The sequence below is a fragment of the Hemiscyllium ocellatum genome, chromosome 18 (assembly GCF_020745735.1).
Source record: "Hemiscyllium ocellatum isolate sHemOce1 chromosome 18, sHemOce1.pat.X.cur, whole genome shotgun sequence".
NCBI classification, from domain to species: Eukaryota; Metazoa; Chordata; class Chondrichthyes; order Orectolobiformes; family Hemiscylliidae; genus Hemiscyllium; species Hemiscyllium ocellatum.
In genome coordinates, this window is record NC_083418.1 from 80539797 (window position 1) to 80563499 (window position 23703).

At 43.5% G+C, this 23703-nt stretch overlaps 1 protein-coding gene across 1 annotated transcript; it reads right to left on the minus strand.

Moving 5' to 3' along the window:
• Positions 1 to 353: 353 nt before the first annotated feature.
• Positions 354 to 10437, minus strand: fgf3 (fibroblast growth factor 3). Its single transcript, XM_060838627.1, has 3 exons — positions 9926 to 10437; positions 6676 to 6779; positions 354 to 867 (listed from the first exon to the last, which is right to left on the minus strand). Exons 1-3 carry the CDS (start codon positions 10200 to 10202, stop codon positions 535 to 537), a joined length of 714 nt encoding a protein of 237 aa, XP_060694610.1. The 5' UTR covers positions 10203 to 10437; the 3' UTR covers positions 354 to 534.
• Between the last annotated feature and the right edge of the window lie 13266 nt (positions 10438 to 23703).

Consider the following 23703-nt stretch of genomic DNA (forward strand, 5'->3'; position numbering starts at 1 on the left):
AAATATTCATCCAAGTCCCTTTTGAAAATTTATTCAAATTTGCATACGTCACCCTTTCAGGCTGTAAATATCTGAATTCTTCTCGCCCACTCCCCATCCCGACACACTCACTGGGGGAAACCCACTCCCCTAAATTCTGTGACCTGTTCTGTTTGAATATGTTACGATCCCACATGAGGTCTACTAAAGTGGAACCCCGCGTTCTCTCCACAACGAGGGAAAATAATTAGAGTGCTACTCCACTAATCTGTTGTATTTTCTTCTGATGGAAAAAAAGACATACAAAAATAGAACATGTTTCAAATATCACTGACTACAGGAAGTCCCTACAGTGTTCCAATCAGACATTGGAAATGATCAACACGAAAACAACGACCAAATAAAAACTAATTTACATATTTACATTAATTAATATATCACAGATAGTCTCCATCTGCAATGCTAAGTATATCATTCTACAAATAAATTTTGTTCTATTTCAAAAGCGAGTCCCAACAATGATAAACTTTTAAGTTACGGCAGCAGCAATCCTGACTAGTGGCCGGTTCTTGTCCTCTCGGCTTTACTCGAGCTTTTCCGGAGGCCCTCTCGGAATTTCGAGCTGGTGTGGAATAATTGGACCATTTCGTGGTCTTTGCCGTCCAACACCCTCGGCAAGAAGAGGGAGGACTTTTGAGTCCGGCGGGTTTTGAACCCTCTGCGCGGTCGGCCTTTGCCGTTGATGGAGACGTACCAGAGTCTCTCGGCGCTGTTCCTGCGCCTTGCGCCGCCTGCGTTCGGAACGGTCCGGTAGGCTCTAGAAGCGTAAGTGTTATAGCCCAGTTCATGAATCCGTTCGACAAACTCACACTCCGGATTATAGACTTCCTGCAAATGGGGAGAGAAGTTTATGAGATTCATATCTTGAGGCGATGGTGCTCTAAATTATACCAGTCAGCATCAAACTAGGTCCCAATAATTTGGGATCATTTCCCTCCACTGAGTCCCGGAAGGTTCGACAGATTGTTGCTGGTGCAAATAAAGGTGCTACTATGTGGGCCAGTATTTATTATATTAGCTTTATTTTTATGGCAGCAGGAATAAATGAATAAAGCTAATCCTGCTCTGCTCGTCACCCTCCCTGACATAAGCAAACTTCGAGTTTTTGGTTTCTGTGTCAGATCATCGTTCCTTCGTTTTGTGATATTCCTGTAAGACCAGCCCGTTCTTCGCTAATGTGTACAGAACACACACCAGACAGAGAGAGAATGTGACATGTCCAGTGTGGCAATCAAAACACAGCAGATTGTAGCTGTTGCAAAGTGACCAACTGTGGTCGTTCAAATTCCAACATCCTTGCAACCGCGACTTTGGAAATTCCTGATTGTATTCATTGTACCTTGGAGAAAGTGAGAACTGCAGATGCTAGAGATCAGAGCTGAAGAAGGGCTCATGTCCGAAACGTCGATTTTCCTGTTCCTTGGATGCTGCCTGACCTGCTGCGCTTTTCCAGCAACACATTTTCAGCTCTTTATTGTGCCTTACTCAACCGGGTGAAACTTGAAGTAACTTCAGATTGAATCGCAAACAGAATCCTGTGAATGTTGGAAGCCCAGGGATGGGGGCTACAGCAAACAGACTATCCTGGTCAAAGGTCATCGACATGAAACTTAAAAATCACTAGACATGCCACATTTTCTCTGTGATTTGTATGTTGTGTACACATTAGCGAAGAACAGGTTATTCTTAGAGCGAATGTCACAAAACCAAGGAACGATGATCTGATACCGAAACCAAAAAAACTCGAAGATTGTCAATTGCACAAATGCTGCCTGATCTGCAGAGTACTTCCAGCATTTTCTGTTTCCCCAATGGTATATTCTTCACCATTGTTTTGGATTAGTGGAGAGAGAATGTAAAAACCCACGTGGGCCCTTTAGGAAAGAAAATCTGTCATCCTTGCCAGTTCGGTCCTACATGTGACTCCCTACGGGTAGCAATGTGGTTGACTCTTAAGTCTAGATTACTTACAGTGTGGAAACAGGCCCTTCGGCCCAACAAGTCAACACCGACAAGCAACCCACCCAGAGCCATTCCCCTACATTTACCCCTTCACCTGACACTACGGGCAATTTAGCATGGCCAATTCATCTAACCTGCACATCTTTGTGATTGTGGAAGGAAACGGAGCACCCAGCGGGAACCCACACAGACATGGGGAGAATGTGCAAACTCCACACAGTCACCTGAGGCGGGAATGGAACCTGGGTCTCTGGTGCTGTGAGGCAGCAGTGCTAACCACTGTGCCACCCACAAGCTGCCATCTGAAATGGCCCTGCAAGTCATTGATTCAAGGGACACTTAGGAATGGGTAATAAATACTGGCGCAGATAGTGACGCCCACATCCAGGTACAAAGAAGAAAACGTGAAAAGTGCAGCTGTTATTTAATTATTCTTCTGTTTTAAAAAGCACACGCACTTTATTAATAAAATGTGCAAAAGCACATTCCAAGATGTTTCAAGTTGAACCTTGTAGAAAGTGCAATGAAATTAAACTTTGCTCCAGAGAGCACGTTGCATTCTGAGGTACTGCACTGTAATTTGCAATACACATGAGACTTCCAATGTACATTCCATATCAAGGGTGTGGCTCTAAGAGTTCTACAACTTGCTGTCCGTCAGTATACTATGTAGACAAGCAGGAGGCTGGGAGAATACATCAAGCCAGGCAGCATCAGGTGGTGGAGAAGTCAATGTTTCCGGGGCAACCCTTCTTCAGGACCCCCTCTCCACCTCCTGTCGCTGCCTGGCTTGCTGTGTTATTCCAGCCTCCTGTTTGTCTACTTTCAATTCTAGCATCTGCAGTTTTGTTTTGGTCTCTAGGTCAGTTTACTGTGGCAGATTAGTGGTAAACTGTGATCGTTCACGCTGAACGTCTGTAGTAGCTGCCCCATCCTTCATCACATTCCCCCACCCAGAACCTGAACTTTGGAACATACGAGTCTGCAAACACTCCAGCCTGTAAGGTCAACACGTTTCCCGCAAACTAAAGAACGTCTATTACAGGGAGCTAATGCACCTCCAACCGCCCAGTCTGTGTCCCTGGGAACAATGGGCAGAGCAGTGTCCTGTGTCACAGAACTGCTCTACATGTACAAAAGGAGACAATGCACCTCTTCCCAGATCTTCCAATAGAAAGGCATATTCCATGAGTAAGTGGGAATTCCCTCTTCCTCACTGTTGCTGCCCTGGTGAGAGGGAGTGTGTGTATGTGTGTGTGTGTGTGTGTGTGTCTGTGTGTGTGTTTCGGGCCTCTATTCAAGTTAGTGCTTGGAGCAAGTTAGCGCAGATGCTGGAATCGGTACTGAGAACAACAAATGCCTGATCCGCTGTAATTTCCAGCATATTTTTTATCGTTTTGTTTTCAGAACCTTTTAATGCTTGTTGGAAGTTTTGGTGATAAATCATCCTGCCAAAAGACTTTGAGAACTGGATAGTTAAATTTTAGGGGTTATGAGAAGAGATTATACATTTTAGCCTTTTCTCTTTAGCATTTCGAATATTAAGGAAGTGATCCGATCGAATAGGAAAAGACAGGGTCGACAAAGATAAACTATTTCCACTGGATGGGGATTCTAGCTCTAGGGGATTATTCGGAGAATTTGGGCAGACCATTCTGGAGAAATGTTAAGAAACACTTCTACATATGAAAGGTGGTAAATGTCGTTCCAAAAACGGCAGTCAATGCTGGACTAGTTGTCAGTATTTAATCTATGATAAGACTTATTTTTTGTTCAGCAATGATATTAAGTGATGTGCGCCAAAGGCAGGTACATGGATTTAAATCACAGATCAGCAACGCTGTCATTAAATGGCGGAACAGATTCGAGAGGCTGAATGGCCTACCCCTGTTCCTATATTCCTCTAACAGTCTGCTCAAGGAAACGACCCAACGCTTGTTTGAATAATTGGCTCATCCCTAAGTCAGCGGGGAGTGCTCTAATCCTGCATCACCTCAATTTAAATCAAATCCTGTTCAGGTAAGTGAGTTCAACATTTTAAGGGTGTTATCCCGTTATATTCATTTGTCGCATAAATCAAGTTTCCCCGAATCAAACGGGATGTTTTCATTTTTTTTAAAAAAGGTTATTTTTATTTTCTTGTAACAAAATTAGCTCCAATACCCTGAACAGACCAATGAAATAGAAGTGCTGGACAATTTCGTCAGTTAGTCAGTCCCCCACCCCCGATGGGAAAGCGGTTAGAACCTGTGGTGTAGGTATAATGGGCGCTGCTTCTTTGTTATATCAAAGTTAAGAACTTCCATTTTAACAACTATCCCTTTTGGTTGCGATAATTACGCATTGAATAAAAGTTCATTTTTTCTAAAGGCCTTATCAGGTCAAACGTCCAAAATTAGTCGGAAGTAATGTTTTAATAATCGCTTTCCTTTTTAAAGTAAAATTTGAAACACATCATAAGCTTTTTGTTAGATAATCTCAGCTATCGGAAGTTGCTCGGTTATATGTCTGTGAGAGGTATCAGTCAATCGTGCATATAACTGCATTGAAACAAACAGGGACGTATTGAAAAAGCTGCTACTGAGACGGTAGCACTCTGATGGGAGATAAGACTGGCCGTGACAGAAGGCTCTGTCTGTTCTCACAGCTCCACTTTGAATAGATAAAGAGATTTGAAGCCCGTGATATCAAACGATGTTCTATCTGAATAGCATTTACAGCAGAATAAAGGATCAAACAGAAATTAAGAGAGCCCACCCTTTTTGGAGAAGCATTATTGAATATTTGTACAGTTTGCAGATTTGGAACTGGGAGAAAACAGTATACACTTATGACATGCAACATCAGCCAGGTATCAGTCTTAAAACTATTCTTCCATGTGAACATTAACCTAGTCCAACCAAAAGACGGCATTTAAATTAACGATCTGAAAAGAATGAACACAATTTATTTCTCACAAGGTCTCTGCTACTGTACCATCACTTGTCACAAAAGCTACTCTGAGAGGTATTGCAATTCAGCCAAACTGCATTGTGTTCGTCAAACTGGATTTGAATCAAGCCGGGGGGCGGCCGGAGGGGGAGGGAGGGTGGTAGCCAAGATTTGGAAATTGTACATAAACAGCTGATGGTGAGGTAGTTAATCTGAAACTTCCGGCGAGGGGGGGTTCAATGTGGAGCTTCCCCACTGGCTGGAAGCCGGGCTGGTCGCTCGTGCGGTCTCCGGTTTGTGTGTTGCCACATGAATCTCACCGTTATCTCCCTCTCCTGGAGCTGGGGGTGGTGCTGGTGCAGGGGGTTGACGGGTGGTGGAGCAGGGGTGGGGGTGGCAGTTAGAGTTCTGGTGGTGACGGCGCTTGGTGTCAATTACTTTCACATTCACACACCAACATAACCATTGATTGGTCAGCGCGCAGTTTCTGGAAACTTATTTTGGGCTTGAGATGAAGACGGAATATTTGGAAGTTTGTTCTGTGTTCGAGAAGTTATTGGGAACTTTTAGATTTGGCATTTACATCACAGTGAGCTCACAGCTGTGTCTGGTTCAGTGAGGAGTCATTTGCCCCCCTCCCCCCTCTCCTTTTTTTGATAAAGGTTAGAAAGTGTTCCAAAAACCAAACGCCTCAGGGACCAATTAGAAAGTGGGCCCCATTCCCAGGGATGTGGTCAAGACCTTCCTCAATCTTGCAGCGTTACTTAACATCCCAGAAACCATCAAAATGATCCACATCACTCCCATCTTCTCAATGTTCACTTTAAGCTGGGGGATACCACCCGAGCAAGCCACTTCTTAATGCTATCAGTTAACATCCAGAGACCACAGGATTGTTCATAAAACAGATTAACAGTTATTGGAGAAAGGGAAGACTGCAGATGCTGGAGATCAGAATCGGGTGTGTGACGCTGGAAAAGCACGGCAGGTCAGGCAGCATCCGAGGAGCAGGAAGATCGATGTTTCGGGCAGGAACCCTTCATCAGAAATGAGGATAGCAATTATTGTCCGGTCTCTCCAGATTTCAACAGGGAACTGAAACCTGACGTTCAGAAGGCCAGTCGGAAAACCTAGCAGATTGACAAGTGGCTGGGATGGGAATACCAATGGGAGGGATGACAGGGATATGGGCATATAGGATCAGATTAAATCGGTTATCTGAGCGGCATGGACGAGTTGAACCGAAGGTGCTGTCCAGCTCAATGACCCTAACCGGAGCAAACTCACTTCACTGTCAGCCATTGTCGCTGGCTGCTGTTCCTGAGTCAGTACACAACTTCTCTCACTGGCTGAATGTATTTAATAAACAAATATCTGGCTCTCTCCATGTTAAAGGTGTCAGGCATTGTGGGAATATAGAGGATCAGTGACCATCACGCTGAAGGGAGGAAAGTAACTGAAAGACCAGATTGTCTAGTCCAGCTCCATTTTTCGGAGTTTAAATGGTGCCAGCTATTTATCTCTGAATACAAACGTTTAACTCAACAAAGCTAACGGGTGCACTTGGCTATATTCTTATTGTAGTGTCTAATACTAATGAAGCTTATTATCTTACCCCATCCTGACGATGTGAGGAACGCTTTTTAACTGCTTCATCTTAGTATCAGAAATGGGCATCTCACCAACAATCACATCATTAAAATGTGTCGTGATTTTAATATTTTTATCATAACGTTAACTCACCGATGCATATAGGCGTCCTCTTTTATTCATAGCTAGGTATTTACCAGAGAACAGACCTTTAATCGCCACAACTCCCACATCAACAGCAGTTATTTCCAAAATACCTGAAAAAAAGAGAAACAGCAAGGCATGGAGGGGGATGTCACATATGCTGTGGTTCACAGATCATGGCAACCTCAACACAAGAAGAGTTAGGGACCAAAATAAACCGAGTTGAACTGTTCCAGAGATTGTGACATAGCAGGTCTGAACATGCTGATAAAAAAATACCTATAATCGCTCTGTGAACTTCCAACAAAACCCCGACAATATTCCTGCCAAACTAAGAATGTTGCGTCCATGGGTACAATAGAAAAATCCAGCTGAAAGAGGCCGAAACTCGGAGTAAACAAACAATGTAGGGGAAAATGAAAACAACAAATGCTGGAGATCACAGCAGGTCAGACTGCATCCATGGCGAGAGAGAGAGAGCAAGCTAACGTTTTGAGTCGAGTTGCCTCTTCATCAGAGCTCCAGCCGCCTGACCCGCTGTGATTTCAGCACTTTTTTTTTTGTTTTCTGTTCAGATTCTCGCATCTACAGTGATTTGCTCCAACAATGTGGAGGTAAGTTGATTCCCACCGGTCATTTGGTCTCCCATTATGACATGGTTCCAGCCAATGCCAGGCTCACCTACATCTTTTGACCCAAATTTGAGTATCTTATGTTACGATTTTACTCAGTTCCTTTATCAAAATATTTCTAACAGCTGTCATGGGGCTTCGTGAGTTTCCACATCTATGAACCTTCTTATCTCTTTAATGTGGGATAATTAAAGCCACTACACCTATCACAGGTAGTACAGGTGCTTTTCAGATATTTATATCAATCTCGTAGAACATCAGTCGCTTTCGGCTTAATCTGAACGTGGTTAACTGCTTTGTATCCAGAAAGCAATCATTATCTTGTGTTCTCTCCCGCCGCCCTCCTCTGCTGTGTGTCATACATTTCGGAAGTCTAACCTTAAGATATTGTCTCTGCGTCATTTCAGTTAATCCCTGTTCAGGCTATTACAGCAATTCATTGTTAATGGTTTCGCGGATGCACCGTAAACAAAAGGGTGGAAGAAGAGGAACAATTTAACCCGCTTTGTGGTCTTAAGAAAACAAATCTGAGTCTAGTCTCTAGAATGGCGCAACGCATTAGAATTGCAATGACACTGACCCTTCAGGGGAAATGACGCGTGTTGGGATAAATCCCTGGAATGGGTCGGCTCCTTTAGAAATGTTTTTCAGAAATGTTTAACCAAAGTGACAGCTCACTGGAGTTAGCCATTGTTCAGGGGAATAAACTAGCTTCCTGTCACTCCTGGACTGATCCCGAAAACAGAGCCCGGAAACTGAGCATATTGCTGCCCACAGCACGTGGACTGGCCTCAGCCGGACAGAGAACTCCGAGGTATCAGAACCCAACAACTGTGCTCCATTCAAACAGACCCTCAAATCCTTCATCACATCCCGGGAGAGGACAGAGCGTGTTCAAAGCACGCGGCGGATCTCTGAGATTTTATAGATGAATAGGGGATGGACTTACATCCAGCGATCGACTGAAGTTTGCAGAATTGTCGGGGGTGGGAGCTGCTCTGAAATGCTTGGGGGCCGGATGAGAAAGTTGGAGATTGAATATAAGAGCTCATTGCGCTGATGCTGAGCAGAGGAGTCGGCCGTTGCTGGACCCTGGTGAATAGGTAGCGAGCCTGATACTAATATGTCCCTAACAAGCCCTAGGGAGGGGCACTGCTGGACTAACTACTGATATCGCGAAAATAAACTGATCCCCCTCCCAAAAAATGCACAATGAAAAGACATTATAATCATACAGTATCAACTGTTAAACTAAATCTCCATCCAATGTGAGAAGATACCTTTGGGTAGAATTACGAGGAGGGGAAATTTGAATTCAGATGTTGCAGAATCTAAACCAACCAGTTCCCTGTCCGGACCTTCTGCAGCCCTTGGCTTGAGTTTCAGATCCTACACAATCGGTTCAAGGAGCTTTCCGAGTTTCCAAAAAGACATGTGGTGTCAAGCAGTGGGATACAGCCTGCGGCTCAGTGCAATGACATCCAGCGGCACGGTCCAATGTGCTCCCGCCCCCCCTCACACACCCCCATACCCGACACACACCCCAACCTACCCCCCCCCCCACACCCACCTCACACACACACCCACACACTCTACCCCCCGACACCCCCCCACACCCACCTCACACACACACCCACACACCCCACACCCCCACACATATCCACCCCCCGACACCCCCCACACTCACCTCACACACACACCCACACACCACACCCCCTCACACACCCCACCCCCGACACCCCCCCACACACACACCTCACACACAGCCCCACCCAACACCCCCACACACACCCACCTCACACACCCCCTCAGCCAAACCCCCTCACACACACATCTCCCACCCCAACACACCACCCAACCCCACCTCACACACACCCACACCCACCTCAAACATACCCCCCACACCCACCCCACACATCACCCCCCCAAGCCCTTTCATACACATCACCCCCATGACACACACCTCCCACCCCACTTACACACAACTCCCCCACTCCCCCCCCCACACGGACACACACATATCACTCCCACCTACACATCAACTTCCCTCACACACATCATCCCCCACTAACATACACCCCTCACCCCATTACCCTCAGCTACACATCACGCCCCCCCACGCACGTCACCCCATCTCCTCATCACCTCCTTACACCACCTTCACCCCCTCTCACACACATCACCCCCCAATCCACACACCACGCCCTCACACAAACACACATTACACATTTCACCCCTATACACACACACGGCCCACCTCATACACACTCACCATCCCTCACACTCACACACCGTCACACATACACCACCTCACAGACATACACACACCCTTACACATACAGACCTTCACACGCACCCACATTTCCCCTCACACACACACCCTCTCACACTCCCCCACACACTCACACATACTCCCACACTGCCCTCCCCCCACACACACCCTCTCACACTCCCCCCTCACACACACATACTCCCACACTGCCCCCCCACACACATTCTCATACTCCCCCCCAACACACTCTCACACCACCTCCACTCCCCCCCCCCCCCCCACCCCCACACCCCTTCCCCCCGCACCCCGCCACCTCGCTGTCACCTTCGGAACACGGGAAGCTGGGAGTACTCACTGAAGATGCTGTTTTTCTCCAAGCTGCCATCAATCTTCCCGTTCAGGTGGATCTGCAGATGGTACTTGGTGGCGCAGTACAGCCTCCTCCTGCGCGGGGCACCCCCGAGATGCTCATAGACACCCCCCCGGCCGCCGGCATCTCTCCGCAGTCTGGGCTCGCAGGCCAGCGATGGGCCGCACGGCTCCCTTGGAGCAGCAGCCGGCGCCCGGGCCAGCGGTGACTGCTGTGCACTCAACTCCAGCGAACTCAGCAACAGGCAGACAGTTATAATCATCGTGACATGGTCCAAACCCAGGCGGGGACAATCCGAGGCGGAGTGGCCGGCTCAGGGACTCCCATTAATGAAACGCTCCCGGCGGGCGAGCGGACTGCAGGACGCGGCGCTGGACTCGCTCACACTCCGGGCACTTCATCTGACTTGACCTTCTGAATTAATCCTCACTTGGCCGGCCCTTCATAATCCCCCTTCAACTGGCGCCTGTTCCGCAGATCCTCCTCCTTCCCAAATACCGCAGGGGAGACTGCAGCTAAAAAAAAAGGCACACTTTCATTTAAGACACTATCGTGAGATTTCGGCGCAGCTCCGGCGAGCGACCGCGCATGGAAAGGAAAGAACTTTCCTGGGAACAATAGCCGAAACTCCAACCAATTGATACAAAGGAGAGGGAAGGAGCTATCAGCCGTGTGTGTGTGTGTGTGTGAACTCACGGATAAGATTACAACATGACACACATCGGCACAATGCGGAAAACCGCATCACAAAGACACCAGCAGCGCATCTGATGGAAGACTTTCTTCAGAGGCCCCTTTTAACAGCCTCACCGCACCCCCCCCCCCAAAAAAAAGACTAATTATACACATGAAAAAGTATACACACTGAAGGGACAGAGAGACTATTCCCCAGGGCAGGCGGGATCTTGCAGTTCCTATCAATGCTAGCTAACAATATGTGACATCCTGAGTGACTGATGCTAAAATGAAGCAACTTCGAAAGGCAGAGGAAAAAGACGGTCTCTTCTAAACAAACAAAAAGCCCACAGTTTTTTAAAAGAAACACTGAAACTACATGCGAAAGGGATTCGCCAACGTTGCAAATTGTGTTCTAGAAGGCACTCGGGGCTGCAGTCCAGCCCAGTCCCACTCATCCACGTGAAACGACCATTTAACACCTTCTTATAGTCTTCTGATAGGCTGCTGTCGCTTCGGGCGTGTGCAGGACTTTAACGTTGCGTTCAGGGAATGTACCGAATATCACCTCCCAGCCCCCGCCTCCCCACACCACCCCCCCCCCCCCAACCCCAAAACTCGCGCACACCTCCAGCCCAGGCTGGTTATCACAGTCTCCCCCCACAAACCCCCCCTCCCAACCCTAAGATAATTCCTTCGCCCGATGCAGTGGCAGGAATGAAGTGCAGGAGAAAGTTTTGTGAATGTGTAGCACCTCCGTTCGCGGACTTTGCCCAGAGAAATCCGCACCGTCTTTTTACTTAATTAAAACTGTTCATCTTTTTAGGGAAAAAGAATTTCTTTCCAAAACAAGCACTTACGCCGGCAATTCCTTCCACACTTTTATTTTCCCTGAGAATTAATGAGCCCACATCTGTCTGATGTGTGATAGAATCACTTGCAGAGTATTCCCCAGCTGAGGTACCGCGCGATTATTTGCTGTAACCGGCACCTCAGAGGCTGGAAATGTTTCAGATGCTGATAAACCTGCCGAGTTTTCCCAGTATTCTCTGTCTCTGTTTCACTAATCCATCCCGGTTTCGGGGTTTACCATCAAGGATGTTCAAAGACAGTGATGCACTAATCGGAATCTCGCTTGGAAACGTCCATTCTTAAGAGATATCGAGATATATTCGGAGCGGATCCCAAATTCGTTTGCTCCTGTAACATCCGATTTACACCGCGATCTGGAATAACATCAGAACCTGGCCATCTCCCTTACCCATCCCGGGTGAGCTGTTTTTACTGGTCAGAAACTTCTGTTAATGGAAACCTGATTGTCTCACGCACAATCCGTTGCGTACCTTAACGAAATGCGGCTTACAAACCGATTTGATCATTGAGGTGTGTGGGGCGGGTAAGGACACAAGCGAGGGAACCTGCTGCCTTCAGTTACAATCCGAGCCAGAATGGAGTTAATTACAAACTATTCGAGCTAAAATTTGTTTCCACTAGTATCCGATGCCTCCAATCAAACCACACAACAAAATCCAATCGTTGTTTAATGTTGCAATGAAGATGTATGTGCTGAAACCAAACCCTTTTTAAAAAAGTTGAATGTTAATCACTGGACTATCATGGCAACATGCAATGACCTTTGTCAAAATTGCCTGCATCCCGCCTACATGGTGGTTACCATTCTCATAATGGCTACCCATTGCCTGTCGGTCTCTGTCTGCTCTCGCTAGTTGCTGGGCTGTCATTTCAACTCACTCGTGAGATTGCCAACCCTGCCCTTCACTCGGCCAATTTAGACCCAAGCAATCTCCCATTCGGGACAACTCACTCCCCCAACAAACCACCCAACAAAGTTAAAGCGATTGTATAAAACAATCTTCTGTTTGAACACTTTTAGTATCAAGTGGTTCTTTCCGGCAGACAACAGTCAAATGGAAGCTCGGTGACGTAGATTATAAGTTGTCTGGTGACCATTTCTCTCTTTTTTTAAAAAAAAGAGCCCGCTTTTGATGTGGTCTGGTTCTGACTGAGGGTGGTACTTTAGATGTGGTCTGCTGTCTGTTTCTGGAAGCATTTTTAATTAGCCCTTAACCTCCCAGAAAGTGCTTTTAGTGGCCCTACAGAAACAATACTGGAACAACTTCGTTTGTGGAGATTTTTCCCCTCGTCTCTCTGCTCCCCTTTGCTGGACTTACGGAGAGCCCGTGGCCAGACACAGCACTTCAGTCCAAAACACAGAGGTTTCTCAAGGCAGTTAGGGACTGAGGGGTTTGGCAATTGCGTCTTCACTGTGTATCCAACCGAGCAAAGGGGTTTGGCAAAATCTATCCCCATGTATTCGGGATCCCGTTACAATCGCATCGAACATGAGGGGCGGAGAATGTTTAATCTAACCAGAGGTTGTCACTTGCAGCCGGAGCTGTATCGCTTCCAATTATATCCCGAGCAATTTGGTCTCACTGAGCTTCTGTACCACACGCCCATTGCTCTGCGTTTGGCTGCAGAAGGATCGCTGTGGTTTCAAATCAAAGTATTCTTTGCGTCACTTCAAACTACACAGAAAGATACTGCCGGATCATTCCTATCCACACAACATATCTCCATCATGTACACCGCAGTGCAACTGTCAGCTTTCCTCGTCACGTTTATATATATATATATATATATACACACGCACATATATATATACATATATATATATAATATCGATATCGATCCAGTTTTATGAATAAATAGCTGAATGAAATAGAGATTATGAAAACAAATACTTCGGAGCAGGAAGTGCAGACGCTAAAGAACACTTCGAGATTCTAAACACAATGCACTATCATCTAATAAGAGGACTGCCTCTGCTTAGCGCCTTTTCTCAACTGGGAGGGTGTACACAAAGTGGACGCTGGTTGCTCGCTGTTGGAATTAAGATTCTCGTCCAACAGGTTTATTTGGAAGCACTGGCTTTCTGAGCACTGCTCCTTCATCACAATTACCTGATGAAGGAGTGTCGCTCCGAAAGCTAGTGCTTCCAATTAAACCTGTTGGACTATAACCTGGTGTTGTGTGATTTTTAACTTTGTACACCCCGGTCCAAAACTGGCATCTCTAAATCATTGTAATTAGGAGGTATCTATTATTAATAACCAGAAGGGGAAGGGAAGAGGGATCAGAAAGCAATTTCCCCCCCTCCCTCAGGAAGCGGAGCATTTTTGATCATTACAAAGTCATGGTGAAAAATGTATTTTCGGATTCACTATTCCCAATTCCTCGTAGGCAGTACATCCTGTTGGAAACTCTCCCTCTGTCTGAACATGTCAATGACTTACTGTGTTCAGTGGGAGCGGGCGAAAAAAGGGGGAAGTTACAATTTGTAGCCGCAACAAACACAAATGGGGGTGGTATAAATTCAGGACCCCCCCACCCATCCCCCCTCCCCCCTCCCCCACACACACACCCGCCTCCTCCACCCCTTCCTCGCCAATTAAAAAGTCATTACTTGTTCAAATATTGTGAGTTCTCTGGCCCCAAAGAATGCAATATTTAAAGACCGTCATTAAGTGTTACCTTCCCTTCTTAGTCGTTTTGTTAAGCAGAACTACCCTAAGCAGTTCTTGCAATAAAAAAGACCAGATTTTTCCTGTAATACTATTGAAATGTTATCTTTCAGAGAAACTGCCGACTGTTTCTTTCCAACCAATTTTGTCACGAAAATGAATGGAAATATTTCACGCCCCCTCAGCTCTTTACGTTTATAATTCACAAACCATTTCCCACCTTGAACACTTTTTGTAGCATTTAGGAATTAGGCGCTGATTAATAGCATATACCTAATTGATTTTTTTCTGATTGAAGTTAAAAATTCGATTAAGAACAGACTGGAATGGCACTATTTTTTATTGGTGTTCACGATAATTTGACATTTTCTCTCTCATCGACAAAGATGCACACCCGCTGTATAACTGACACGCCGTAATCGCCTGTATTGCACCCCTCCGCCCAACTGAAAGAATTACCTCAACATGTAGCTCATGTTCTGAATGTAAAGACATTACTTTGCACTTTTCAATATTTTACCCGTCTACACTTTCCTTCTAAGCCCCGCCCAGTATTTTTTAAAAAAGGGGAAATTTCACTGAAAAATAGCTACAACTGAAATGATTATGGATGGCAACAATTCACGAATTCCAAACTTTCTCGCTTCTAAAACAAAAGCTGTTTACTTTCATAAACGGACAAGCGTTGAATGAAGCGGGAGAATTTCGATATAGTTTTCAATATGATCAATAATCATTATGTCCGCGTCTGAATGCTAGCGTCCCTGGCTCCAGGAAAAATCACAGCCACTGTGCTGACCTCAAGAGGACTAATTCAATCTTTGCGAATATCCACAAAAGCTACACATTACTGAACCCACACAACATAAAACCTTCGGCGCCAATAGTCTGAAATATCGACACATGGAACTGTTAGAACACAAGGAGAGACCACTTGGTCCGTCGAGACAGTGCTGGCTCTAGCTAAAATGATTTTGGCTAATTCCCCCTTTCCTGTCTTTTCTCCTTAACCCCATAATTCGCACCCCACCCCCCACACATTCCCTGACGTAGATTTAATTCCGCTTTGGGAGGCTAATTGTAGGCATTGTTGTATAAATGTGTTTTCTCTTTTGTCGCCTTTCGTTCTGTTGACAATCATCTTAAATGCTGTCCTTCGCTTCTCAATCCTTCTGCCAGTCGGAACAGTTTCTTCCAGCGCAGAATTCTCTTGACTACAGACATAGAACAGTACAGCACAGAAAACAGGCTCTTCGGCCCACCCCTTGCAAACCATGACGCCATTATACACTAATCCCACCTGCCTGCACATGGTCTGTACCCCTTTATTCTGTGCCTGTTCATGTGTCTGTCTAAATGCCTCTTAAACATTGCTCACGTACCTGATTCTACCACTTCTCCTGGCAGCGATTTCCAGGCACGTACCACCCTCTGTGTAAAAAAAACTTTCCTTGAACATCACCTTTAAACCTTTGCCCTCTTCACCTTAAACTTGTGGCCCCTGGTACTTTGACATTTCTTGAACATCTCCTTCAAACTTCCTCTCAGCCTTTTCACCTCTGAGGAGAACAGCTTCACCTTTCCAACCTATTGGCACCTGCGAACTCTCACTCCACCATCCATCCTTGGGAATCTTCCATGCACTTTCCAATCCTTCACTTCTTTCTTAAACTGCAATACTCAAAGTTAGACACAATTCTCTCGATGGCGCCTTATATCAAGCGCAGGATCTTGTGTGTCTTCTTTAACCTGTCCTGTCACATTCAACAAATTGAATAAAAATCTTCCTAAGTCCGTCTGCTCATGAATTGCGTTTAGAATTATACTTTTCCGTTCATATTGTCTATTCGATCTTTCTACTAAAATGATCACTTTAAACATCTCATTAAACAGAATCTATCAATGCACCAGCCTATCTTCGGCCAGTTATTTTGTTTGTTCATGGGATATAGGTGTTCCAGGCTGAGCCAGCATTTATTGCCCATCCGTAGTTGCCCTTGAGACATTGATGGTGAGCTGCCTTCTTGAATTGTTGCAGTCTTAGCGAGGAGAGACATCTGACAATCTTTTAGGGAGGGAGTGCCAGGAGCTGTTTCAGGTACGGCGGCTCAGTGGTTAGCACTGCTGCCTCACAGCGCCAGGATCACGGATTCGATTCCAGCCTCAGCTAACTGTCTGGGTGGAGTTTGCTCATTCTCCCTGTGTCTGCGTGGGTTTTCTCCGGGTGCTCCTGTTTCCTCCCACAGTCCAAAGATATGCAGGATAGGCGAATTAACCATGATCAATTGTCTACTGCGTTCAGGGATGTGTAGGTGAGGTGCATTAGACATGGGTAAATGTAGAGTAATAGGGTAGGGGACTGATACTGGGTCTAGGTTGGTTGCTCTTCGGAGGGGCGGTGTGGACTTGTTGGGCCAAATGGCCTCTTTCCACACTGTGGGAATTCTGTGAATAGGACATGAACGTCGATACATTCCCAAGCCAGGATAGTGAGTGACTTGGAGGGGAAATTTCAACTGGTGGTGTCCCATATATCTTGTCCATCGAGGTAGAATTGGTCATGAGTTTGGAAGGTCCTTGAAGTGTATCACTAACCTCTCTATAATTCATCAGACTCTTATGTTATCTACACTGTAGCCCGAAGTGTTAATAGATGAAGGAAAACACTTGCCTTTTAGCATGATTCCTGCAAAACCCAAATATGCAAAAGCAATATTTATCACTATTCTCTGAGTCCTGCCTCTGGGCCAGCTTTAAATTCATGCGGTCACTGCCCATTTTATTTCATCTTTAAGTACCTTTGTAGTTTATCAAATGCCTTTTGGAAGTCCTTTATACATGACCAACCGCATTTTTCTCATTAACTCTTTCTGTTACCTCATCAAAAAATCATGAAAAAATTCACACAATTTGCCTTTAACAAGTCCGTGTTGACTTTCTTCAATTCATCCACAATGGTCTAAGTAACTTCTGATTATCTATCATTTGACTCTTTCTAAAAGTTATCTCATTGCAGCATGTAAATTAATTCATTGTCAATGCGGTATTTATCCTTGCGCCCTTTTTCGTACAATGTCTGGCAGTCGAAATTCTGTAGTCCTCTGGTATCCAGCCCGATATTTCAGGAAGGCGATTGGAAAATTTGGCCTGTACTTCTGTCATTTCCACGTTTTGTTCCTCCATTATCTTTGGATGGGTCCCACTGAATCCTAGGAAATTATCAACTTTGATTCCCGCCTCAGGCAATTGTCCGTGTGGGGTTTGCACATTCTCCCCGTGTCTGCGTGGGTTTCCTCCGGGTGCTCCGTTTTCCCCCCACTGTCCAAAAATGTGCAGGTTAGGTGAATTGGCCATGCTAAATTGCCCGTAGTGTTAGGTGAAGGGGTAAATGCAAGGGAATGGGTCTGGGTGGGTTGCTGTTCGTAGGATCGGTGCGGACTTGTTGGGCCGAAGGGCCTGTTTCCACACTGTAAGTAATCTAACCTAATCTAGTCTAATTATGGCAAGCATTTCCAATGCCTTCTTTTCATTATTTTACAAAGTCCATCATATATCTCAACTACCTATTCCTTCATTGTGACTACCGCAGAGACTCGTCTTGGTTAAAGCAGATATAAAGTATTCTGTTAGTATCTCAGCCATCCACAGTTCTGCATGTGCAGATCCATTTTTTTGGTCCCCAGTCAGACCCATTTAGCAATGATATTTATAGGAGGCTTTTGGATACACTATTATATGAGCTGTCAGTCTGTTTTATGCCTCTTTATTTCCTTCTTCACTTCTGCTCTGGTATTTTCTTTTCCACTACAAACTACTGGTTCTGACTTTCTGGTGTGTAGAATGTGGAATCACTCTCAAAGACGACTGAAAATATTCGACACAAAATTACTGACATTGTCTGATATATGAGACTGTTTGGGATACTCAGCATAGAATGATTGACAGATTAATAGATGTAGCAAACATAGAGTCATTGGCTACATGTAAAAATCTCCAGAGAAAATCTCGGACCTAAATAGAAAATAGATATTTCAGGCATTGTCTGATATGTACAATTTAAAATCACTGGTTTACATCAACTACTTATAAAAAGTAAGGTCTGCAGATGCTGGAGATCAACTACTTATGCCTGACCACCTGATGAAGGAGCGTCGCTCCGAAAGTTAGTGTGCTTCCAATTAAACCTGTTGGACTCTAACCTGGTGTTGTGTGATTTTAAACTGTGTACACCCCAGTCCAACAGCGGCATCTCCAAATCATGACTACTTATGCCTCGGCAGCGTGGCCAAATTGCAACACCTGGAGATCAGATTCCATCGGTGTGTACTCTCTGCATAGCGCAACACTCCTATTTAAAAAAAAGTGGCATTTTATGTAGATCACTTTACTGAGATGGATACCTGACAGATGATTCAATCCCAAACTCTTCTCATTCTTGTGTATCATAGGACACAGAATTAAAGACGGAGGCCATCGGCTTATCACGTCTGGACGGTCTCTCCAAGGAATTAAGGGCTACGGGGGAGAATGTGGGTAAGTGGAGTTGAAATGCCCATCAGCCATGATTGAATGGCGGAGTGGACTCGATGGGCCGAATGGCCTTACTTCCATTCCTATGTCTTATGGTATTATTACAAAAGTGATATCTTACATTTCGGCGTATTCCCACAATAATGTTGTGTCGGTCTCCCCTGCTTTTTCCCCGTAACCCTGCTGGGGAGAACGACACACCGTTATTGTGGGGATACGCCGAAATGTAAGATATTATTTTTGTAGTGCCTTGGAATTTCATTTATACGTAGCTGGGTTCGTCCTTCAGTAGTCATTCATCACAAGTTAAACGACAAGCATTGGAATGTTATCGATCAAAATACCTTTCCTCTGCTTTACAGGAAGGGAATTGCTATGATGCTAACCCAATCAAACTGACCTTTGAACCTTTTCTGCTGTACTTGTTCCCATGCCTCCGTTTCTTCAGTTCATTACCGGTCTGAGCTTCAGTCACTTTCTCAGACATCAGTAGCTTTCGTCCTTGACAAGTCACCGCTGAGCCCTCTTTGTCCTGTGCTCTTTGATCTCACCTGCCTGTCAGCAACAACACACACAAAAAGAAACAGGCTACAGTCAAAATGCATTGCAAGCAAATTCATTCCCATTCACCACTTGCAGGCAAGCACAAAAAGCAAAAATAAGTCTTAGCATCTGATGAGCAACTGTGTTTGAAGGGCATGTCGATAGGACCACATTTATTCACTCAGTACCTGGGGTAAAATACATGCCGGATTTAATTATTTTAGATTTAAATGTAGAAAGTTAAAATAGATCACTTTGACCTCTGTGAAAGGGTGTTGGATCCTCTAAGCCAAAGTATGATCTCATGTCCATTTGTACCTTTGTGATACTAGTTATGTATGAGTGATTAGTTATGTATGAGTGATTAAGAAGCAGCGTTTCAAAATACTGTATGAATGGAAAGCTTTTCTCAACTGTAATTGGATAGGATTCCTTATACTTTCAGTTTTCTTTTACTGCTGACTTCAGGTTTCAACTACTTCAACTACCTTTCAGAGGGTATTAGAAAACTCTATACCTTCCAACAGTGTTATCTTTGTGGTGTCCTGTAACACTATCATCCAGTTGTGGACTATTCAGCAAGAGAAAGAAAATAACTATAGGCAGAACTGATTCTGAACTGATTGGATGAGGTGATCTGATAACAAGCTATCTCTCAATATCTAAAACAGGATTGTCAAACATTCGTCCTCATGCTCCAATGATGATGTTATATGAGTAGAGAATGATATAATTCAGAGGTAGCAGAGGGATATTACAGATATTTTCTAATCAACCTATTCAGAGATGTTGTGACACTCCTACGCAGTAGTTGGGACTTGAAGCCTGGCCTTCAGACTCAGAGATAGGGACATTGCTACTGCACCAAAAGAGGTTTCTTATTAGAATGATGTTTTCTGATCAACTTGCTCAGAGATGTTATTATATCCCTTTGGAGCAGGAGATACTTTACATCCTGGCCCTCCTAGTTCAGAGATAGGTACACTACCACTGAGCCAGAAGCGTCTCAGACAGAAGTTATAATTAGTATTATATAACTTAGCTTTTTCTAATTAACCTGTTCAGTGATGCTATTACACACCTCAGATGGGAATTGAACATGGGCCTCCTACTCTGGAAGTAAGGATGCTACACAAGACTGAAGTTATATTAATGGCTCCACACTGCTGAGCTTTGTGCTTGCACACAACACAGCCCTCAATTAACACAAAAAATTCCATTTATTAAACTTCAAAAAATTGCCTCTTCACTATAAGGGTGAGAAATTCACTCCACTCAGATAGATAGATAGGACTGAGGAGATACTTGGTGTTTCATCGTATTTCTGCTGGCTGCCAGCTAACACAAATGGAACACAAGGCTGATAAATCTGGTTGCCTCTTAGATACACCAGCAACATTTAAACTTCTCCATGTATTCCCATCTTGAAGGTCTCACCATTTAGTTAGCGAGAATGCTCTGATGTCTATAAATAACTTTTGGAATTGGTTCTCCTTAATTTGGTTGCAGGCAGGGCTCAGATGAATCTTGCCTGCAATTGATTACAAGTCACAAAAAACTATTTTGATCCTGAGTAAGATTAGGATGTGTCTCATGCTGTACAGTATAGAAATTTATAGACAACTTATTATCAAAGGAATATTAATTAATTAGAGATGTTTATTAAAGAGCAACACAAATTCTTCCAGAACTTATTATCAAATTAGATTTGTTCATCTCAGAAATAAAAATATGCAGCTGGAGTACCATCCCAATATTTTGAATCACAAAACCACAATGTGGCTGTCACAGACAGTTTAGCTTAAAATGTGCTCACAGGGCAAGAAAACACAATAATTGACAAGTATCATGTTTCACATTGGGTCAGTTTTCCACAGAGTGTTTAAAACATGTTGCTACTATTGCTGTTCTTAAGCATAATATTTATTCACTAAAGTTGAAAAAAGTCACCTGCATGAAAGTTGCTTAATATGCTAAATGGATATTGTTCACCCCGTATAATCCATAAGCAATATGTCATTGATTTCCCAGCCAGGTAATCAAAGAACGCATTCCACTTATTGTGTCGGAAAGTCCTTTGATCCCTGTCAGTCTATGAACAGAGAGAAGAGAAAAAGGGAGAGACAGACAAGAATACAAGGAAAACATTTTTTCAAATCCAAAAGGTGTAGGGTCTAAAAGAAATATGTGAAAACTCTGAATAGGGAAAAAATGATTGGAAATGTTGGAGAATAATTAGAAGTCATTATAGTTAGTCAGTCATGCCAGCTATTGGATAGCATGATGTTTTTGTGCCATTATGTAAATGATAAGTGCATGGGTTGAACTAAATGATCTTGGTTATAAAGGCTTGATTATCTGTGAAGTGATAACATTCGATAATTTTTAAAAGATCTATTTTCATGTTTATTTTATTCTCATTTAGAGAGCTTGAAGAAGTACACTTGCAAAAGAAACAAGTATTTGGTTCAGGTTAAAAGGGTTACACTCCCAGCTTATTGTTCTGTTCAAACAGGAACACAGCAGTGTCAGTTCATTCTGAAAGAAGAAAGATGCTCAGACCATTTATGAAAGAAAACAGATGCAACCAAAATCACAGAAAGTATCTATTGTAGACTAAATTTGCAGTAGCAAACAAGTGACCTTAGGAGAATTTTATCTTCACAGTGAATTTAAAATGCTAAATAATTGAAGTTAGATACCTCTTTTAATGTGACTGTAAAAAAAACTTGTAGTGAAAATGATTGAGAGTAATCGGAATGAGGAGAAGGATTGGGTGCACTTAGGATTATAATGGTTTCAGCTGTCTTGTACCATCCATGAATTATCACAAATCATGGCTTCTTCTATTCCTAAGCCACATTTGGTTTGTGTTCTGCCCAGGTTTGAATCACCTCTCTAGATTTTTGATATTTAGTTCTGGAAAAGTATCTTTCTGGATCTATTCAAATGACACTATTCATTATTTAAAAAATTGGATTATGTCCTTTCTCTCTTAATTAACTTTTTTGTTTCATTGGTATCTTTTTGACGTTGACAGAATAAAAATTGAAACCATCCATGCTTCAATTCTCTGAATCCTTTCACTGTGTCTGTAATTTTCAAAACTACAGTGACCACAACTGGGCATAACACTATGTCTTACAACATTAGACAACATGTATTGAAAGATTCAATTTATACAGCAAGCATTCCATGCACCATTTAACCATTACCATATGCTATGCTCCATTAGTTGGTCACTGTTGCACCAATTTATTTTTTTTTCACAGCAAATTCTTGGGTTTCAAGCTATCTTGCCTATTTTAAGAAAAGAGCATATTACCTTGTGTTTGTCAGTGTTAAAATCTGTCATTTGCTTCCCCACATTTTAAGGCTCTGTTAACTTTTATCAGCTCTTGTAAATATCCTTTTCACAATCCTTACTTAACCTGCTATAATCTAGTCATTTTAGACATTCCAATTTCAGCACTCTCATCAGGATTATTTATAAATGCAAAGAGAGAGGCTCTATGTCTGTTTCGTTGGCATCTCACTGATCATAGTAATCCCATTAAACTGAAGAATGTTCATGTTTATTTTTGTCCATCAGGAAGAGACACAACTTCCTTTACTGTTCTAAATCAAATTGTCACTGAATGATTTGGGATGGAGAAAGCATCCATTTGATCAAATTATGGAAGATCGAATTGATTAAAAGCAACTTCTGTGCAGCTGTGGAAGACTTTGTGCCACTCATGCCATCAAAGTTTTGGATGTCAATCTGGTGAGGTATTCACCATCTTCATTAAAATCACTGATCTCCATGGTTCTGGATAGTAGTCATTCTCAGTAGAAAGAGAGAAAAGAAGCCCAGTTTTTAGCCAAAAGAAGCTCCCATCACTTAACTTTGTGTGACTTCTCTATTTATTCCGTTAGTACCTTTTCTCTATCACTACTATTTCAGTCAAACAGTTCAATCAATTTCATGAGACAGCTGTCTTGCATTGGTGGCATCAAGTAAAGTCTATTGTTATGCAATTTAATGTACAATGGTTCAGTATTACAACAAATCATTTCCCTTGTCTGTGTGACCCAACCAATATACAAACCAGTTTACAGCTTTCTATTCTGTCAGACATTGAAACTGTCATGGCATCACCAATTCTGTTTTGAGTAAAGAAAATATACAAGAATAAAGAGCCTTAAGTAGCACAACCCAAATGTTAGTCAGTTTCCTTTGCTGGAAAAGCTGATGGGATTATTGGGTTAATGGCCTTTGCCTATTTTGCTTGAAAAATCATATTCTTTATGGACAAAACAAAGGCATTACCTTATATTTATACAATTGTAAAACCAATCCAGAATTATTTCATAAACATTTGTATGCCACTATATGGGAAAGATGGGAAATGTTCCATCCACATTAAAGGAATAGATCAAATTACTTTGGACTGGGAAACTGAGGCTAAAAAGCAAACAGATAAACAA